This window comes from Hippocampus comes, unplaced genomic scaffold, assembly GCF_001891065.2.
Source record: "Hippocampus comes isolate QL1 unplaced genomic scaffold, H_comes_QL1_v1.1 scaffold416, whole genome shotgun sequence".
In the NCBI taxonomy this organism is placed as follows: Eukaryota; Metazoa; Chordata; class Actinopteri; order Syngnathiformes; family Syngnathidae; genus Hippocampus; species Hippocampus comes.
This window is the reverse complement of record NW_017805837.1, coordinates 79,822-97,439: the sequence shown is the minus strand read 5'-3', so window position 1 is coordinate 97,439 and position 17,618 is coordinate 79,822. Positions and strand designations below refer to the sequence as shown.

At 49.3% G+C, this 17,618-nt stretch overlaps 3 protein-coding genes and 1 long non-coding RNA gene across 13 annotated transcripts in view; 3 read left to right on the top strand and 1 right to left on the bottom strand.

Annotated features, from left to right (window-relative positions):
- The window catches only part of LOC109526527 (rac GTPase-activating protein 1), a 5,079-nt gene extending 3,927 nt beyond the window's left edge, over positions 1-1,152 (top strand). For both annotated transcript variants that reach the window (XM_019887862.1, XM_019887861.1), the window contains 5 exons: positions 14-119; positions 396-528; positions 615-717; positions 834-927; positions 1,009-1,152. In XM_019887862.1, coding sequence (XP_019743421.1) covers positions 14-119; positions 396-528; positions 615-717; positions 834-927; positions 1,009-1,057 — 485 coding nt within the window. In that variant the 3' untranslated portion in view covers positions 1,058-1,152. The remainder of the gene's footprint in view (positions 1-13; positions 120-395; positions 529-614; positions 718-833; positions 928-1,008) is intronic.
- Positions 1,153-1,610: 458 nt separating this feature from the next.
- syde1 (synapse defective Rho GTPase homolog 1) lies at positions 1,611-6,760 on the bottom strand. Of its 2 annotated transcripts, none has more exons than XM_019887858.1 (14): positions 6,651-6,760; positions 5,751-5,977; positions 5,315-5,669; positions 4,948-5,238; positions 4,690-4,852; positions 4,432-4,595; positions 4,289-4,363; positions 4,131-4,219; positions 3,846-3,983; positions 3,633-3,759; positions 3,343-3,518; positions 3,021-3,276; positions 2,617-2,886; positions 1,611-2,410 (listed from the first exon to the last, which is right to left on the bottom strand). In XM_019887858.1, exons 1-14 carry the CDS (start codon positions 6,733-6,735, stop codon positions 2,229-2,231), a joined length of 2,598 nt encoding a protein of 865 aa, XP_019743417.1. In that variant the 5' UTR covers positions 6,736-6,760; the 3' UTR covers positions 1,611-2,228. The 2 variants fall into 2 exon arrangements, with proteins under 2 accessions (XP_019743417.1, XP_019743419.1); XM_019887860.1 differs by lacking the exon at positions 1,611-2,410 and adding an exon at positions 2,416-2,488 and having other exon boundaries at positions 2,577-2,886.
- On the top strand, positions 5,888-9,772 carry LOC109526529 (uncharacterized). 8 transcript variants are annotated; one of them, XR_002170356.1, is made up of 5 exons: positions 5,888-5,992; positions 6,580-6,787; positions 7,062-8,189; positions 8,373-8,671; positions 8,783-9,358. It is a non-coding gene; the product is annotated as an uncharacterized LOC109526529 (long non-coding RNA). The 8 variants fall into 8 exon arrangements; XR_002170358.1 differs by lacking the exon at positions 5,888-5,992 and adding an exon at positions 5,999-6,401; XR_002170357.1 differs by lacking the exon at positions 5,888-5,992 and adding an exon at positions 9,359-9,772 and having other exon boundaries at positions 6,690-6,787; positions 8,783-8,825.
- Positions 9,773-10,479: 707 nt separating this feature from the next.
- Positions 10,480-16,222, top strand: ebf3a (EBF transcription factor 3a). Its single transcript, XM_019887863.1, has 15 exons — positions 10,480-10,531; positions 10,623-10,686; positions 10,767-10,822; positions 11,261-11,334; positions 11,417-11,485; positions 12,017-12,098; positions 12,352-12,469; positions 13,298-13,431; positions 13,495-13,621; positions 13,688-13,776; positions 14,754-14,819; positions 14,884-15,046; positions 15,108-15,302; positions 15,478-15,642; positions 15,786-16,222. Exons 3-15 carry the CDS (start codon positions 10,811-10,813, stop codon positions 15,815-15,817), a joined length of 1,326 nt encoding a protein of 441 aa, XP_019743422.1. The 5' UTR covers positions 10,480-10,531; positions 10,623-10,686; positions 10,767-10,810; the 3' UTR covers positions 15,818-16,222.
- The last annotated feature ends 1,396 nt before the right edge of the window (positions 16,223-17,618 follow it).

Below are 17,618 nucleotides of genomic sequence, written 5' to 3'. Positions count from 1 at the left end.
CGCATCTTGCCAGAGATGAGCAACGAACAAAAAAGGTCAGCCGCCATATTTCGGGCCATCGCGGAGCTGCCCAAGCCCAACAGAGACACGCTGGCCTTCCTCATGCTTCATCTCCACAAGTAATTTTTCTGTTTCATCAATTGAGACTCTTTTTTTGTCCCCACACACTTTTAAGAAGGCCTGTAAAGAATATACAGCGTATGTATGTGTTTTTGTTCAGAAACGCTAAATCAAGCATCACTGCATTCCAAGAGTACAGGCAGTTGAGTGCCGTGCTCCTCGATCAATACAGTCACCATACAGTCTTCTGTCGATCGCATCCACAAAAGCACGCTGTCACCCAGATGATGACGTCAACATGCCAGTACTGAGCCATCACTGTCCTTGTGTTTCAGGGTGATGCGGAGTCCTTCTTGTCAAATGGACCAGAATAATTTATCCCGGGTTTTTGGACCCACCCTGGTGGGACACGGACTGTCGGAACCATCGCCGTCAACAATCATGCGTGACACAAATATTCAGCCGAAGGTCAGCAGCATTTTGGCCCATTTAATGCCCCGTACACGCTCACACACGCTTGACATGTTGTTGAAGTATGTTCTTATCTTTGTCAGGTTATCTGTCGCTTCTTGTCAGTCCCTGAAGACTACTGGAGGCGTGTCCTCAGCGTCCAAGGAGCCTCTTCTCATAAACGCAGCAACCAGGGCGAAGGACTGGGTATGCCAAATCATGTCACGTGTTCTGACCACATTGAATTCAGGATGTCAAAATGGCAGTGGTGGCAGGGGCAAATTATTTCTGCTTTCCGACGGTTTTCATTTGTTGGCTTTCAGCTCATTTTTTTGACCCGCTAACGTCTCCCGAGCTGAACCACCACGACGTGCCCGGCAGGACGTCTGTGCGAAGTCACGCTCGGAACTTGGGAAAGTAAGATTAAAAAAAGAGAGAAAAAAGTCTGATTGTCTTATGATGAATTTATTTCTAAAAGAAAAAAAATGCTTCCTTCAGCAGTGGGGTTGCCGAGTCAGGCAGGAGGTTTTTTACGTCCCCCAGCTGAGACATTGTTCATCCACCTTTCGTAGCAATTGAGTATACTTTCAATTTGTGTTTTGTTTGTGAGAAATAAAGATTAAATGAAATATATTAAAACGGCCAAGCATGAAGCTGTTCTTTGTTTTTATATAAACTGTTGCATAGTAATTATGTTGCTGCTGATGCTATGTTGGATGTTATATATTTTTTTCCCCCAGAGCCTTTTGGGATTCTCGTGCCAACTTTGGAATTTTCCTTTCCTTTCTCGAAGTTCTCTGAGGATTGGTTGTTGGAATTCGCAAAACGCTTCGGAAAGTGTCTCGAGGTCGCCTGTAAGGTAATTTTCCCTTAGAGTTATAAAAGGCAGCCCCTTTTTCATCTCACCTTGACTCCTAGAAATATTCTAAGAAACGTGTAGCAAAATTGGCATAACTCCTCGGGAGACTGGACTTTGCCGAAGAGCGGCCAGCAGCTCCGTAAGCGCAATTTTAGGATTTCATTTCAGTATTCGAGGCATCGATCGTAACTCCTTCAGAATTTGGCACAAAACCTGCTGTGGCCAAAAGGCTTGCACTCAGTTTGAGAGAAAAGTGATGAGTTTTATTTTGGAGACAGACAAGCTGCTGTACATACTTTGGTTATTTAAAAAAAAAAAAAAAAACGACAACAACAAAAAAAAAATCAAGTGCATTGTGAAATTGTGCAAAACACATTAATACTGACACATCAGGGTGTGCTCAGTCTGGTGCATAAGTCACACCTTTTGGTACCGTCAATGCTGATCAGCATCTGTCAACTTGGTACCGTGAACACTGTTTGGCAACAGTCCAACTTGCTACCTTCAATACTGAGGTGAGCATAACCAAGAGTCAAAAGAAATCCAACTGACACTCAGAGTTGCTTTTTTCTGTGTGACATCGTATGGGAAATCTTATCGCATACGGTTTTAAACAAAATGATTGTTTTTTGTTTTTGGGGCTCATAAGGCATCTTTAAATGAAGATGAAATTCCCCAATATGGAAAATCCATCAAATCTGAGTGCAGTTTTATGTATGGCTTGAACAGTGCAAAAAAAAAAAAAGTCAACAGTTGGCTCGTTTGAGAATTTGTTTCCTTGTCGGGCAATCGATGCATTCTCCAATGAGCGTGGACCTCTTTCCGCTTTTGTTAAGGGGCTTGGGTTCCTCCTCAGCATCTACATGCAAATGTTGATGTGTTTGGCTAGCTCTCGGTCCAGGTCGCTAATCAGGCGGTCAAAATCCTTCAGGCTGAGTCGGCAGTTAAAGGGAGCGTCAAAGTCCAGGACGTCCTCCACGTAGACCGCTCTGCTGCCTCCTGGGAACCACGCTTCTTTCTTCTCGTCGTCATCTTCGCCCCCTGCGATGGCACACAAAAATCGATCAATCATCGTCATCCAAAAGCAGCCAGGCTTCATTTGAAGCGCTTCACGTGACTCTTGAGAAGTGCGAGCGCTTCAAAAGAAACGAGGTTCCCAGCTGCAGGTTGAACATGCAAAATTTTTGCCTTGAGTAAGGTACAAGACCAAAAGAGACACTTCAAGACGTTCAAAACTAACACTTGACCTTGGTCACTTTCACTCCCCGCCACCTCGTCGTAATCGGCTTCCTGTCCACATACAAGCTGTTGCCCGCAGATGCTCCAGTCACCGGCATAGCGGTTGATAGGGGGTGGACTGTCCAGGCGGGCCACACCGTCTCGCCCTCGCCGCGACACCACCACCTCCTCTTCCTCCTCCAAAATGGGACGGTCTGGGCTCTGATGGGTCAGGTTGGGGGAGGGAGGAGGGGAGATATCAGAGCCATCGTCGTCAGCTGGGATTCGGTGGGTCGGCACTGTGGAGGAAAGCCATGAATGTCAAATAGTGATCGCGGGTGCTGCAAACCCGTCTTTTTGTCAGCCTCCTTGGATTAATCAGAATAGCGTGCTTAGACTGGTCGCAAAGCAAATTCTTGACCCCTCCTCTCACCCGGCCACAGCTGCAGCAGGTAGTGCAAGGCCTCAATGTGGCGCTTGAAATCAACCGCACTCGCTGAATCCTCCCCTTGACACAAGGCCTTGTCTGTTATTGGCCCTCCTTTTGCCCGGCCTCCGCTCCAAGCCTCCTGTGTCTGTTTGAGGAGCACCGGGCCAAAACAGACGGCCAGGTTTTGGTGTGTCATCCTGTTGCAAGAGCTGAAGTACGCCACCAGGCTGAGATGGTCTAGCAGCAGAGTCAAAGTGGCCTAGAAAAGAGAGAGGGTCAAAGTGGCGCGGTGGATCAATCGGGAAATGTCGTCTTGCTCTCTTACCCTCTCTGCCGCTGGCAGACAGGAAAGCAGCGCCACGGTGTTCTCGGCTAACTGGAGGTCAGGACTCGCCGGTGGGACGGGCGGGGGCCGTCGAATCATAGCTTCCGTCACCACTTCGTACAAAGTGGCTGTAATGAGTGACGACGGTAACTCCCGCAGGTAGTCTTTTAGTATTCCTGTCCAAGCACAACTCGTTCAACTCAATGTGCTTTTTTGGCTTAAAATGTGTTTTTTGTTTTTTTAAGATGGCGTTTTCTCGACGAGTTCAGGGAATCTCATTCTACCGTCACCTGTAATGACGTTGATGTCCGGATAGAGATCCTCTCCCAGGCAAACGGCTGAACTGTTGCTCTCAAACCAATCCCTGAGCTCCTTCTTCACTGCAGCAGAACCGCACAGTCTGTACAGACCCACAGCCTGAAACAACAGCAGCGGTCACAAACGAGAACGTCTCTGACATTTGTCATCCCATCCCGCGCTCCTGCGAAGTGCTGGAGCGCTACCTTCAGTCCTCGCCGTTCAATCTCTGCCACCGTCTTCTGGATGAGCAGAGGGACTGCGTAGGCAGATCCTTCCTCTTCCACAAGGCGGCGCAGTTCGACCCCAAAGACATTCGCAGGCGCAGTTGAGGAGCTGCCAAACTGAAAAGAATCCAAATCGATTGCGCCGTCGCGTGTGATTGATCAGCGTGGGAGAGAGAGAGACAGTGTCACATAAAAGGTTAAAATATTAAGATGTGAAAAGACAATTCGCTGGTGTTTATGTTGAATTTGTTTCTACGCTGCTACCTGTATGTCCCATTGTTCCCGCAGTGACATTTTGATGTAAAGGAGGCCTCGGGGTTCCAGCTTGACACACAGCTGCTGATTGCGACTCCCTGATGGATGCGTCAATAATTACAATCACACCTCGCTGATCAAAATGATTTGCTCTTACAGTACGGCACCTTTAAAGAGCGGTGGAATAGTGACTCCGCCCACGCAGCAAACTTTGTTCCTGATCTGGTCCAATTCTGGCTGAGCTGCTTGGTCAAACGAAGACGGTCACGAGCGCTGAGGGCGCCAACAGTCGAGGCCGAAGCAGTCCTACCTGGCCTGAGTACCACCACGCGTAGTTGAGATGCTCTCTCCAGCTCCAGGTGGAAAGTGTGGTTTAAAGAAACGCTGTGGCCTTGAAGGTTAAGGAGGGAAGTCCTGGCTCGAGTGATTCCATCAATCTGAATTGCCAGAAAAATCTCATTGCTTTCGTCTGACCTGGTCAAAGACGGAAATCGGTGCTCATCAATTGTGACCGTCGTAAGGGCCTCGTGCTGCATGTTTGTACGCGGGCTCTGATTTTTCTGCTTACTTTGTCTTCATCTGGTCCAGGCCCAGAAGGTGAACGGTCAGTAAACCGGTGACACGCCGGCCGCATCGCGAAGAAGGCTCGGAGCCCACGTACAGCGGGAAAGAACCCAAATCGGCCGGTTGCCGTGGCAGCAGTTCAGGCGAGTCTCCGTCACTAAGATAACCTAAAGAGATTTGTGCCGAGAGAAGACATTTTTTTTTTTTTTGTTGTAGGACGTGCGAGTCAGTAACGAGCAAGGTGAGTGCTGAGCTGCTTGACCTCCTTTACTGGCTGAGCGTACTCTCGATGACCGCCGCAATGGCAAGGCGGGAGGGGCGGAGCTATCCAGGTGATATCGACTTATTACATTGTGGTCGGAGGCATTCTTTGTCGCGCTTTCGTCACCTCCTCCTGCTCTGTCGCTTCCTTGTCCGACACGGGAGGACCGTAGACTGATTTTGCGTCTGAGTTCTGGAAGTTTCCTCATCTTTAGGGAGAGTTTCCTCACGGCGCCAGGAGACCTCAGTCTGTCAATCACACCCCCTTTCTTTGGCAAGGCGGGCTGAGAGTCTGCTCGAAGGAGACACGCGGGCTATCTTTAGACAGCCCAAAAAGAGAAGAATCAACAGAAGGCAAGTCTTCTTACCTGAGCTTTCTGCAGTTAAGTCATCGGCATGGTGGCCGACCGTATCCATAGAAGGTCCGTCTTTCCAAGCGTGTCCCGGTTGTGCTTTTCCCTCTGCTCGAGCGGAGCTCAGCTCCCTCCTCAGCCACAATTGTCCAGCCGGATCCTCCTCCTCCGGGATGGGGTTGTACCAAATGTCGCCTGCGCTTTCCCGCCACAAGCCGCAGGCCTCGTCCGAAGTGTTGGACTTTCCCGAGGACAGCACCCAGTCGCGACTGCTGCGATCCAAGCTTTGCAGGTAAGCCCGCTTACCGGACAGCTTGCTGCCAACTGTTGGGTTTGAATGAGTGGCGCCGCCTGCTAGCTCGCGGGGCACCTACAGCGTTGAAGTACAAAACAAGGATGTACCGTCTAACCTGTCATGCTTTTTGTGATGGGCCCCTCTATCGACATTTACCTTGTCCTCCGTGAACTTTGTCGCCGCTGAATTTCTTTCCGCATCGTTTTGAGATGTCTGCGGAGCTTCTGATCCTTCCCAAACCCAGTGCTGCTGCTTCGCCGCGCCGGTCACGTGGCTGAGAGAAGGGGGCTTGGGGTCTGCCGGTACCTCCGTAGACTTGCTCGTCATTGCTGGCAAAGGAGGGCTGGAGTTGTGGAGCATGACGTTGGATCGAACTGTGACATCTGCAGCAAAAACAGGTGGGCGGTTACCAAGACATACGTTTAGATGTCGACGCTTGGACCTGTGACGTGACGGCCGCATGCAGCCTCTGGGTGTTGGCCTCGTCCCGGACAAGAATCACTTTGTGCAAATGTAAAAGGAGGTGGGATCAATGTGTGTGTGAGTGCGTGTGTGTGTGAATGAAGTCTCTGTGTTGTCCAGCAAACACACTGCCTCTATTCACTATTCACCACTCTGATGCACACACGGTCACTTAAAGACACAGCGAGCTTCACGAGGGTAGTCGGGTTAATCTATCAAATTCGTCCCTCCTGTGACACCCCACAGATAAACAGGAAGAACACACACACGCACTGACAGGAAGTGCTCAGTTGGCCTGTATTTCATATACTTTATTACTGCACATGCGGCACCATTCATGCTTCAGTCAGCGAGATTTGGTTTTCAATCACTTGATCGTTGCCTCAAACATTTGCTCTGATCGGAACGCACTCCCAACTTGACTTAGTCGGATGCAAAGACGCACCGTGGTTCTTCACAACAAGTGCTCACTTATACGACGTTAAAGATGGCTACTTTATTTCCCCATCTGACTGTCACGAAGTCTTAGGAGGCAAGAGCAGAACAGACCGAATTCTGGAGGAGGAAGTGGAAGAGCGTGCTTCCGATGCTCACCGTTGGCTTGAGGCTCCGTCTTCCTGCGGGATCGGTTCTTGCCTCGCAGCCGGGAGAAAGTTCTCTTGAGCAGAGGCTGGGCCATGGCTGGCTGGCGGGCGTCCGTCTGCTCCCTGAGCTGTTTTTGCGGAGAGAAGGTAGTGAATATTTAAGCATTCCTTCACTCCTTCATGTCTCCTCACTCGTCGTCTATCAAACTCTCCGAGCTGCAGAACAGGAAATGAATTCCACACATTCTTTCCCAAACACCCCCCCACCCCCCTTTCCACTTCCATTTCCTCCTCCCACTCTCCTCAATACACAGCTGCGGACTGAGGGGGTGGGCTGTGGGCGGTTGAGTGGAGGCGGGGGCTTGGGGTCCGTGGGCTGTTGGAGGCTCATGGGAATTGCAGTCTGAATTTTCTTCTCCAGGCCCAAGAACTCAAGTGGACAACAAGGCATGGAAAGTTGCTTGTGATGAGAGCAGCGCAATACATTAGGTGACGCCTGTACTGAGGTAATGCCGAGATGTGCACGTGCGCTGTTGTGATGGCCAGTCGTCATGGCTACATGCTCACGTGGACTCCGCTGTCTTTTGGGCGTGGGCTTGCCTTTTTGCTTCCTTTGTCTATGTATGGCCTGGCTCCATGCTAACGAGTCTGACCTGAAGCACATGTCAAGGTCAACGTCAAGTGCTTGTGGAGTAGCAGACGGCCGTTGGTGGTAAAAGTACTCATGCAAGTCAAGATACAGACACTCATGTAAAAGTGGGGGAGGGAGGGTCTCATACTGGGAAGAAGAAAAGCATCACATGGCGAGTGTTGGCTCAACTGTTATGAAAACAATGTGTTGTCATACGTTTGCCAAGATTGACAACTGAATTTTAAAAAATGCCTCATTAGCTATCGCACAAAACTCAACACGTTTGCCACAAATCATTCGTTGAGCTGACCGCAAGCAACTCACTTTTAGACGGGGATGGCAGATATCTGGCTTCTGGGAATCTGTTACATCGTCGTCATTATTGGTGGCCCGTTAACATTTGTTTTGTTTTTTTTAACCCCACATATATATAATACCCCAAAATCCTAATCTAGTAATAAATCTAAATAATAAATGCAATTGCCAACCCCTCGCTGAATTGGCATCTTGTTTGGTTGCAATATATTTTGACAAGTGTAGAAAGTACAGTACAAATACCTGAAAACTGTCCCCGAGTCCTACAATTGAACAGGGATAGACGACACTATCAGATCTCACAAGCTTCTGTTGCAATTTGTGTCTGAATGTCAACTTCCTTTTGTGATGCAACGTCCTTTTTGTCCGTTAGATGGCGACAGAGTCCAGAAAACGCCGACCTGCGCGGAGCTGAGTGAACGCTTCGAGCCAAGTCCATCTTGAGACAAGAAAAGCGAAAACCGGGGGAGGCCTCCGTGTTTCTCGGAATGCCAATTAGCATTAGCATGATAGTTACATTACGTTTAGTGGGTCGCAACCAGAGTCCTGATGAGGAAAAGGACACTTTGGACTCTGGCGGGCCGCCGGCGCATGCAGCCAAAGGTGAATTCTTGGCCATTGGAATGACGTGTTTGAGAACCCACCCAAAGGTTATTTGCTGACCTTCGGATTGAAATTTAAGTCACTTCCATCAAATGCCTTTTATGAAATGGCTTGAAGTGCGAAATGTGTTTGATGTTCCAGTAGGCTTTTGCTGACATTTTCTTTTCTTTTGCTTTCTGGCAGACGCCCGAAGGTTTGTGACAACGCTGACTGCCACTTGGAGCTGTACTTAGTCCCGTTAACCTTGACAAAGGCTCAAGGTGATTCGTTCCAACATGACAAACGAGTATAAAAGTGTGAGAAAATGAATTGTGCTTGAGTGCCTTTTTCAGACACTCCACTTGGAAGCCGAAACTCATGTGAGAAATTCAAAGAATCTCCCAGCGCCCTTCTACGTTCCACTAGAGGGCGTCCATCTTGCTCTCTTCCTCAGTTGCCATCTTCATCAGTCTTGGGGTGACTTCGTTCAAGCCAACACACACGTACGCACCTGCACACACGTTCACACTTTTCATTTCGTGCTGCGGTGTGCACTCTTGTGGAAGAAAAGCATCTTCATCTGCTTCTCTTCTTCTTGTTCTTGGGGAGACCAGTTGACGGCTGGGGGAAGGGGGCGGAAGATCCGGAGGAATGAAGGTGTGCGGTGCTCTGCGGTTGGTCGATCGTCTCTCTCTCCATCACTTGGCCCGTCCTTATAAGGGCAGGCCCCGCCCCCTCTGTCGCGCCGTCACAGCCGTGGGGTTTTGGGGTTTTGGCGTCGGGTCCTGTGGGGCCGCGGGGCTGAGAGTTCTTTGCCTTCTCATCATCGCGCCGTCCTCTTCCTCGCCCTCCTCTTCACCTCGCCTTGTCTTTAGGGAAAACGGGGGCGGGGGGGCAAGTCTTTGCTTTCGTGCAATTCGGCGATTTCTTTTTCTTTTTTTTTTTTTTCCTCTGAGGATTTTCTTTCGCTTCTGAATTCCCCGACTAAATTTCCCCTCACGGTCGCCTTTGAAACGTGAAAAAGCAAAAACGATAATAAAAGTATCCCAGCAAGGCGGCACAACATTTTTCTTCGGCCTCTGGGGCACTTTTGCCAACTTCCAGAAGAAACGATTGAAGACCAGTGCTTGAGTTTTCCTGCGGGACATTCTTCCTTCTGCTTGCTCTCCATCTGCTTCTTCTCGATACAGGTCCGGGTGTGGGTCTTGAGGGATGTTCGGGATTCAAGATGGGCTCCCGCGCGGCTCCACGGCCAGTCTGAAGGAGGAGCCGTTGGCGGTTCGCTCGTGGATGCATTCGAGCGCCGTGCTTGACGCAAACGCCGCCGCTCAGAGGTAAAAAGATCCGCGGCATCAAGGGATTGCGGGACCTGCAAGTCCCCGCGGGCCCACGCCGTCCTTTATTCCTTCCTGCCCGCTTTCAACATCGCATCCCATCCGCTTTTTTGTCACTCGGAGTGAAAGGGAGGTCAAAGATCCAAGTTGGAAACTTAAAAATCGTTTTGTTCGAGATGGTCAAATCTTCAAAATGCCACAACTAACTCCTCACATTCACACTTGATTTGTTTGTTCTCTTCATCGCTTTTCAGAGCAAAATTGAGACTCCGCTTCATTCTGAACCCACTCGATGTAAAATTCCTTTTTTTTTAAATTTTGTTAATATGAAAACAGGTTTCTATTTCAATTATTATTATCAATATCATGATTAAGATTATTTGTCATTATTGTCATGAATCATGAAATTTGATTTTTGCAGACGAGATCTATTTTGTTGTTGAAGGAGGAAATGACAGTGTCATTTAATATCATCACATAAATGACAATATTATGGTTAGGTACAAAAAAAAAAAAACAAATATTGAATCAGCTTCAACTTTTCATTTTGCTCCAAACAAAAAGCATCGCAATTTGTGTCTTTTTACGTGCAGGGACAACTTCATTTATGTTTATCATTGTCCTTATTTTTGTTCTTATTCACAATGAAGATCTGCACTCCTTTTGCCTTGAATGAATGAAATTAATCATCGCATGCATTTTTTTCAGGGGGAGAGACTTCCAAGAAAATGCAACTGAAAAATTAAAACATGGATTGTTTTTGTTTTTTCCACATTTTCACTTGTGTTATTAGATTGATTTATTTTATCAGTCAGAAATATGCTGTCATCAATTTTGAATCAGAAAATTTAACCATTCTGATGTAAAAAAAAAAAAAGTGTAGGGAAATTTTGCACTTGTTGTGCCCCGTAAATGTATTTTGTATGTGTGTGTGTGTGTGTGTGTGTGTGTGTGTGTGTGTGTGTGCGTGCGGGTCAGCCCGTGGAAATCGAGCGCACTGCCTACGTGGACTTTGTGGAGAAAGAGAAGGTGAGGCGCCGCCGTGCCCCGACTCCGACGAGATGCTCCTCAATCTCTTTGTTCACCACCATGCGCCTTTTTCTTGACTTTTGTCTCACAGGAACCCACCGCAGAAAAAACCAACAACGGAATTCATTATAAACTGCAGCTGCTCTACAGCAACGGTGCGTTCCATTTGCACGTCGGCGCAGCCCGGATGCTGCTGCTCTATAAACACTGTGCATGCATGTGTGCGCCTGCGTAGGTGTGCGGACGGAGCAGGACCTCTACATTCGACTCATTGATTCCATGACCAAACAGGTGAGCTATTGATTATCAATCGGTTCACTATTCTACAAAATACCGCCTATTGAATATTTTGTCCAAGTGCGCTGTACCACGGATGGATTGGGGTCCCACACGGTGGTCGCGTTCTGTTAAGACTTTCCAAGAAGGAAAGCACGTTTGTGGCCTTGGCGGATTGGAATGAAGCTCTCTTCCCAGACAGGCTCCCGAGTTTTTCATGTTCCGTACATCCTGTCAGATTGAGTTTGACTGCGACCGACGAGGTTTCTCATCCGTGTGGTGCCTAGCGTGACCAAATTTTAGGCGGTTTGAAAATCCCGGCATCCGCAGCAATCGCGACCGACCACGGTCGCCTCTCCCATCCCACCGCGCCGGTCCCGTTTTGCGCTCGACGTTGCGGCTGCCGGCAACATGGTGTCAAACGTGCCTAAGAGAGTGGCATGCTCGTGTCAGGCGATCGTCTATGAAGGTCAGGACAAGAATCCGGAGATGTGCCGTGTTCTGCTGACCCACGAGATCATGTGCAGGTAGGTCGGCCGCGATTGGATTTCAATTGACGTCCGTCTGGCAAGCGCTGACAGATTGCCGCTCGTTTTTTTCCCCCAACAGTCGCTGCTGCGATAAGAAGAGCTGCGGAAACAGAAACGAGACGCCCTCGGACCCGGTCGTCATCGACAGGTAGCCAAGCGCGCAAGTGCTGCTGTTGAACTGGCTTGTGAACATGCGTTTGTGTCAAGGTTGTGATATCACACAAAGCTCCCAGGTCACGTGATTGGTGGCACATTGATTGTTTGTCCAAAGCGAGGGAAGCGGTTTTGGTCCTCCAAGTGGGATGCCAAAGCAAAGCGGAATGTTCTTCCTCCTGCCTCTTATTTGAATCCCTCCCCTCTCCCTAGAGGAATCTCCCTTTCCCACCCGCATTATTAATCTCATCCTTCCTTCTTGAGGGAGGGGGCAGGGGGGACATATCTGCTGCTTTTCCAGAGATTTCGGCTGCATTTCCAGTCAATTTCTTCACAAACCGCTTCGGCACTCGCTTCACTTTGACACATTTGTTTTGATACGCTTTGTCTGATGTCCTTTCAAAATAAAAGATCTTCAATCATAAATGAGAGCGCCGATGTTTGCGGTGGCCGTTTGTGTCGTATTTCTCTGCTCTTCTGAACTGAATGAAAGTCGCTGAGGTCGCCGATGTGTGTCTGTTTGAAGGTTCTTCCTCAAGTTCTTCCTCAAGTGCAACCAGAATTGTCTGAAAAATGCCGGAAACCCGAGAGACATGCGGAGGTTTCAGGTGATGCGCACGCAGCGGGAACAAAAAAAAATTTTGGAAAATGTGTGGGAGCATTTCAGGCTGAAATGCAAAGTGACATGACCTTCCTCCTCCCCCGAAGACGCCCACTAGCTTAATTTTACTTCGTCTGAGGGTATCAGTCTGTATCTACCTAACGCGACTCTTGAAGTAGCCTCAAATCTAACAACTGATTAGTCGCCGCCTCATTAAGGGGTCAATCAATAATTTTTTGTGGGGCGTGGGCAATTTGCAGGTGGTGGTGTCCACGACGCTCACCGTGGACGGGCATGTCCTCGCCGTCTCAGACAACATGTTTGTGCACAACAACTCCAAACACGGCCGCCGAGCTCGGAGACTGGACCCGTCTGAAGGTACATCGAAAGCGGGGAACCTCCTGATTGATCATCGCGTAGGAGAACCTCATCGTTCGTTTTCCTTTTTGTGGTCACGAGCGCTGTCAGTACTTCGGGTAAGGTTAGCATCGGGCCGCGCCATCCCATCCGCTCCGAGTCGCCAAAATGGAGGACCGTTTGAATGTCTGAGCAAACAGGAAGTGTGCGACACGTGTGTCGACACGGAACGTGCCCACGTGGGCTCGAAGAGCCTGACGAACGAAAACCGCCTTCATTTGCTCATTGAAGAAGAAGAGCTGAAGCCTCCCCGCCGTCCCTGGAGAGGAGTCTGTGTGTGTGTGTGTGCGCACGCTGGCCGTTCAACCTCTTTAATAGCCATCCTAATTAAAGATGGTAACCATGGCGACACCACCCCCTTATTAATCCCCCCCGCCCAATCTAGTCGCTTTGAATGCTTCATTCACGCACTTTCCTCGTTCGAGAGCTAAAAGATGAAAGACTTGACAACCTGCAAGTCATCAGCACACTTGACTCGTGTCGGATGTCGGATTCTCGCTTGTAGTCAGTCACTCCTCTTGTTGAGTTTTATTGCCAAAAGCTGACGAGGAGGCCCGAAGAAGCCTGCGTCCTGTTCAACGGACTCCTTTCCGCCTTTGTTCTCCGCACGAGCCGATGGAACACACACACTGCTTTTATTTCACTTCCTAATTAATGTGCAATTGCTCTGATAAGAACAAGAGGTAGCCTTTAGAAGTAAGATAAGTGTGTGTGTGCGTATGTTCATGTGACATCAAACGGAAGAAGCCAAGTGAACAGAAAGTGAACGTTTTTTTTCTTGTCCCCCAGCAGCGTGCCCGTGCATCAAGGCCGTCAGTCCCAGCGAGGGGTGGACGACGGGCGGCGCCACCGTCATCCTCATCGGAGAAAACTTCTTCGACGGCCTTCAGGTGGTCTTCGGGAGCATGCTGGTGTGGAGCGAGGTGAGGCAAGTTGCGCACGTTTGTCGGCACGCGCTCCGAGCTAACGAGCGTTCCCCGGTCCAGCTCATCACGCCGCACGCCATCCGTGTGCAAACTCCCCCCCGACACATCCCCGGAGTGGTGGAGGTCACCTTGTCGTACAAGTCCAAGCACTTCTGCAAAGGGGCTCCCGGACGCTTCATCTACACGGGTAACCCGCCAACGGCTTGCGGCATTTGGACGGCGTTTGGAATTTGCCAAACTTTCTCTTCATCAGCCTTGAACGAGCCCACCATCGACTACGGCTTCCAGAGGTTACAGAAGGTCATTCCTCGTCACCCCGGAGACCCGGAGAGGCTGCCCAAGGTAACGAACGCACGCACACACGCGCGGAGGCCGCGAAGCTGATGCCTATCAGCCACGCTGAGCAGCCAAGCGGAACGAACGATGATTGAAGAACAATTGTCACTCTATTTTCTGTTTGACATGATTGACTGAGCATGTTTGTGCATGCGCCTGCGCGCGCACGTGGGCCACTTGTGCCACCATTTATTTTGCACGAGCATGGCGTTAAATGAGTCACGTGATTGTCTGGTTTGAGCTAATTAGTCCCTCATGAGGAAGTGCAGCTCTTGATTGTGGTGTCACTCACGTGAGTCCACTTGGCGGATGAAAATTTCTGGTCGTCCGGCCCAACTTTCCAACTCTGATGTCAAGAGAGAGGGGCCAGCGTTATGTCATCATTGCACCTTCTCGTCCACTCGCTGACGAGGAAGCGGCGCTGTGCCTGCTGTGCCATGTTTTGCGCTTTGACACCTGCCGAGGGGAATCCGCGCCGCCGTAGTTTTTGCAACGCATCGCCAGCACGGGAGCGCTCGGCTTAACAAGGGCCAGTCACAGGCTGGCTCCATGCGTGATGTCGTCCAAGTTGACGAGTACACAAATCAACAAACACGGGGACGCCCACAAGCTCACAAAAAGACATTTAATTCTCCAAACAGACAAGATGATTCAATACACTCTGTGTGTGTGCGTGTGCGTGTGCGTGTGTGTGTGTGTGTGTGTGTGTGTGTGTGTGTGTGTGTTTAAGTCCAATGGCAAACAAGAACTGTTGAAACAGTCAAATCAGGAAATCAGTGAGTGCAGTCATGTGGCAAGAAAGGAGATTGGCCTTCACACACACACAGCCACACACACGTTTGAATTGTTTTTTTGTTTTTTTTTGTGTAAAGAGGTGTAGAAATGTATTTTAAAAATAATCATAATTTTCGTGAATATATTTTGTGTGTGTGTGTGTTCCAAAAGTTGGATTCATGCTGATGATGTAACTTCCTGCTCCACAGGAAGTGTTACTAAAGCGAGCCGCTGACATGGTGGAAGCTTTGTATGGGATGCCTCATAGCAACCAGGTGACCCTCTCACGCACACGCACACTTGCACGTGCACGTATTTCCAAGGTCTGTTCTTGCGCAGGAGATGATCCTGAAGCGAGCGACGGACATCGCCGAGGCCCTCTACAGCGTGCCGCGGAACCACGGGCAGATCCCGTCGCTGTCAAACGCGACTTCCCACGGCATGATGGGAGTCAACTCCTTCGGTGGCCAGCTGGCGGTCAATGTCAACGACAGCACTCAAGGTCAGTCTCCGCCAGGTCCCCGAGACCTTCTGTGGACACTGAGCTGTTCTTCGCGTGGCAGGCGGATACGCTCGCAACGGCAACAGCCAGCAGTCGCCCAGAGGATACGCCCCCACTTCCACCCCCCAGCAGACTAACTATGGCAACACCGTCAGCAACAGCCTCAACGCCTACGCGAACTCGAGCATGCCCAACCTCGGGGCGGCCTCTTCGCCCAACTTCCTCAACGGGTCCTCCGCCAACTCCCCCTACGGCAGTAAGTAGACGCCCGCTGGGGTCTGTTGAAGTCCGCCACCGACCAGGACCAATTTTTCATCAAGTGGGTTTGAGGGCAACGTCTCAGGCCCGCCAGAAGCATGTGCCGATACCGGAACTACGACCCCCCCATCTGTGTGATGTCCACCGTCATATTTTTCTCTTTGCTGTGTCAGTTGTGGCGACCAGTCCCACCATGGCGGTGTCGAACTGTAGCTCCGCCCACGGCGTGTTCGCCTTCTCTGCCAGCATAAAAGCCAAGAGCGCCTTCGCTCCTGTGGTTAGGCCCGCCTCCTCGCCAACGCCGACCAACAACTGCGGAGTCAACGCCGGACTGCAAGGTGACCCCCATAATTGAAAATTTGTCCGAATGATGGTGTATTCAGAGCACCCACATTTTTTGACTGAATTTTACCCACCACGGCTTGAGCATTTTGTTTCATGTTTGTGAAGCTGGAGCCAATTTGTGCTTGCGATTGTGCAGCCATGTCGGGCCTGGTGGCGCCGCCCATGTAGAAGACGAACGGCGAGCGAGGAAGCGTCCGGGTGAGGAGGCGAGCCGGCGGCAATGCACAATGGCCGACCCCGACGGAGCAGCTGTGCGTTTGTCCGCGCGGAGCCTCTGTGCAGAACGCGTGATGTCATGATGGCACAGGAATGCACGGCAACGTTTTCAACAACCTTTTCTGATGAAGTCCCCACCTCTTGCACCTGCTGTGTCATGTGTCACTGTAATGTTTCCTTAATGTGCTTCATCAACAAGTCATTTTCATCAGCCGTAGAGTGTGTGCGCGTGCATGCGCGCGTAGTCTTCTATCCGGAACAAAAAGAAACATGTCAAAGTTTTGTGGTTTTAATTGTGGAGTTGTGACTTGATGTTATTTATTCCTCATGCAGAATAAAACAAAATTTTAATTTACAGCCCAAGTAAGTCATCTGACATTGATACAACCTTATATAACTACACACGCACACACACACAAAATGCTAACATACAATGCTAAATACCATAGGTGGGCTAATGAATGGAATTGTTGCGGTTTTCAAACCCTTGAAGCCAAAGACATTTAAATACATACGATGCATCAGCACATGTTGGCAGACAATATAACAATAGTTGAAGGCACTTTTTTTTTTTTTTATCCTCTGCATCAAACGACTCCTATTGCTGCAGTCTAAACCTTATCTGCAAGGTGAAAAGGTCTTCAGTTTGACACAAGATGTCTTTGAAGAGTCCATGCTCTTGAGCAAATGCTTGAGTGCTTTGGATGTCGTACACGGGCCAGAAATTGGACACAGATGAGATTTGCACATGTGGAACACCCGCCAAGCTCACACGCTCGGTTGTCTCCGAGGACCTGATCAATCAGACCAATCGGAGACATGTTTTTTTTTTTGCTGTCGTGACAACCGGCAGGGCAGCGACGCCCCCCACCACCACCACGCCCCTAAACCCCAAGGGCGGCCATGTTTGTTGACTGACGTGAAAGAAAGCAAACAAAGAGACAAAACAAACTAATTACCTGCAAACATAGCCGACGCTGTGAACTAATGGCTTAGTGAGCTAACGAGGTCAACGCACGTCTCAGGTAAGTGTGCGCGTACCTCACCGGCACTAAAACACACGCACGCACATCTTTCAATCAAAGTGTGTCGAATGAAATCTCACTTGTCATTATTCATGAATGAATTATGAATTGACACATTACGCAGGCTGTCGATCACACGCACGCGTTACCCACAGCATTGCATTGTGTGTTTTGTGCGCATGACTGGCTATTAATCCTCTTGGAATGAAGCGAAACGATGTTGGCTTGTCTTTGCTGAGCAGAGGACGCACGCGTCGCACATGTTGCATGGAGTGATATCAAGAGAGCGTGTGTGTTTGTGTGCAGGTGCGTGTTTGATGCAAATGACGAAATGGCTTCATCGGCAGTCCTGCTTTTTTATGGCTGTGTTGTCCAAAAAAAAAGGAGTTGGAGATTTTTTTTTTGTCTGTTGGACAACAAATTCAATAAATAAAGACATAAATAAGGAAATCAAACGAGGCAGGAGGACGAATCGACGGTTTTGACACGGTTTGTGTTGCTTGTGCTTTTGATTCCAATGTCACTCCCAAGACTGTTGACCAGAATTTCACAGGAGGTGAGTTGAGAGGAAAAAAACAACAAAAAGTCTATGCGTGTTTTTAATGGTTGATCCAGATAAAAAAAAAAAAAAGTGTTATTATTTTTCTTGGAAAAGTTGTCTGTGATGGATGTCGCTAGCACATTCCACTCGGGCCCAAATAAGAAAGTCGATTATTTCTTATCATCTT

Excerpts from the sequence above, each read along its gene's own strand:
- syde1 (XM_019887858.1), bottom strand. The coding sequence starts at position 6,735 with ATGGCCCAGCCTCTGCTCAAGAGAACTTTCTCCCGGCTGCGAGGCAAG. Across the intron at positions 5,670-5,750 it reads CAAAGTTCACGGAGGACAAG|GTGCCCCGCGAGCTAGCAGG; the intron begins GTAAATGTCGAT and ends TCAACGCTGTAG. Across the intron at positions 3,277-3,342 it reads GTCTGCCAGCGGCAGAGAGG|GCCACTTTGACTCTGCTGCT; the intron begins GTAAGAGAGCAA and ends TCTCTTTTCTAG.
- ebf3a (XM_019887863.1), top strand. Across the intron at positions 11,335-11,416 it reads ACCCACGAGATCATGTGCAG|TCGCTGCTGCGATAAGAAGA; the intron begins GTAGGTCGGCCG and ends TTCCCCCAACAG. Across the intron at positions 14,820-14,883 it reads GGATGCCTCATAGCAACCAG|GAGATGATCCTGAAGCGAGC; the intron begins GTGACCCTCTCA and ends GTTCTTGCGCAG.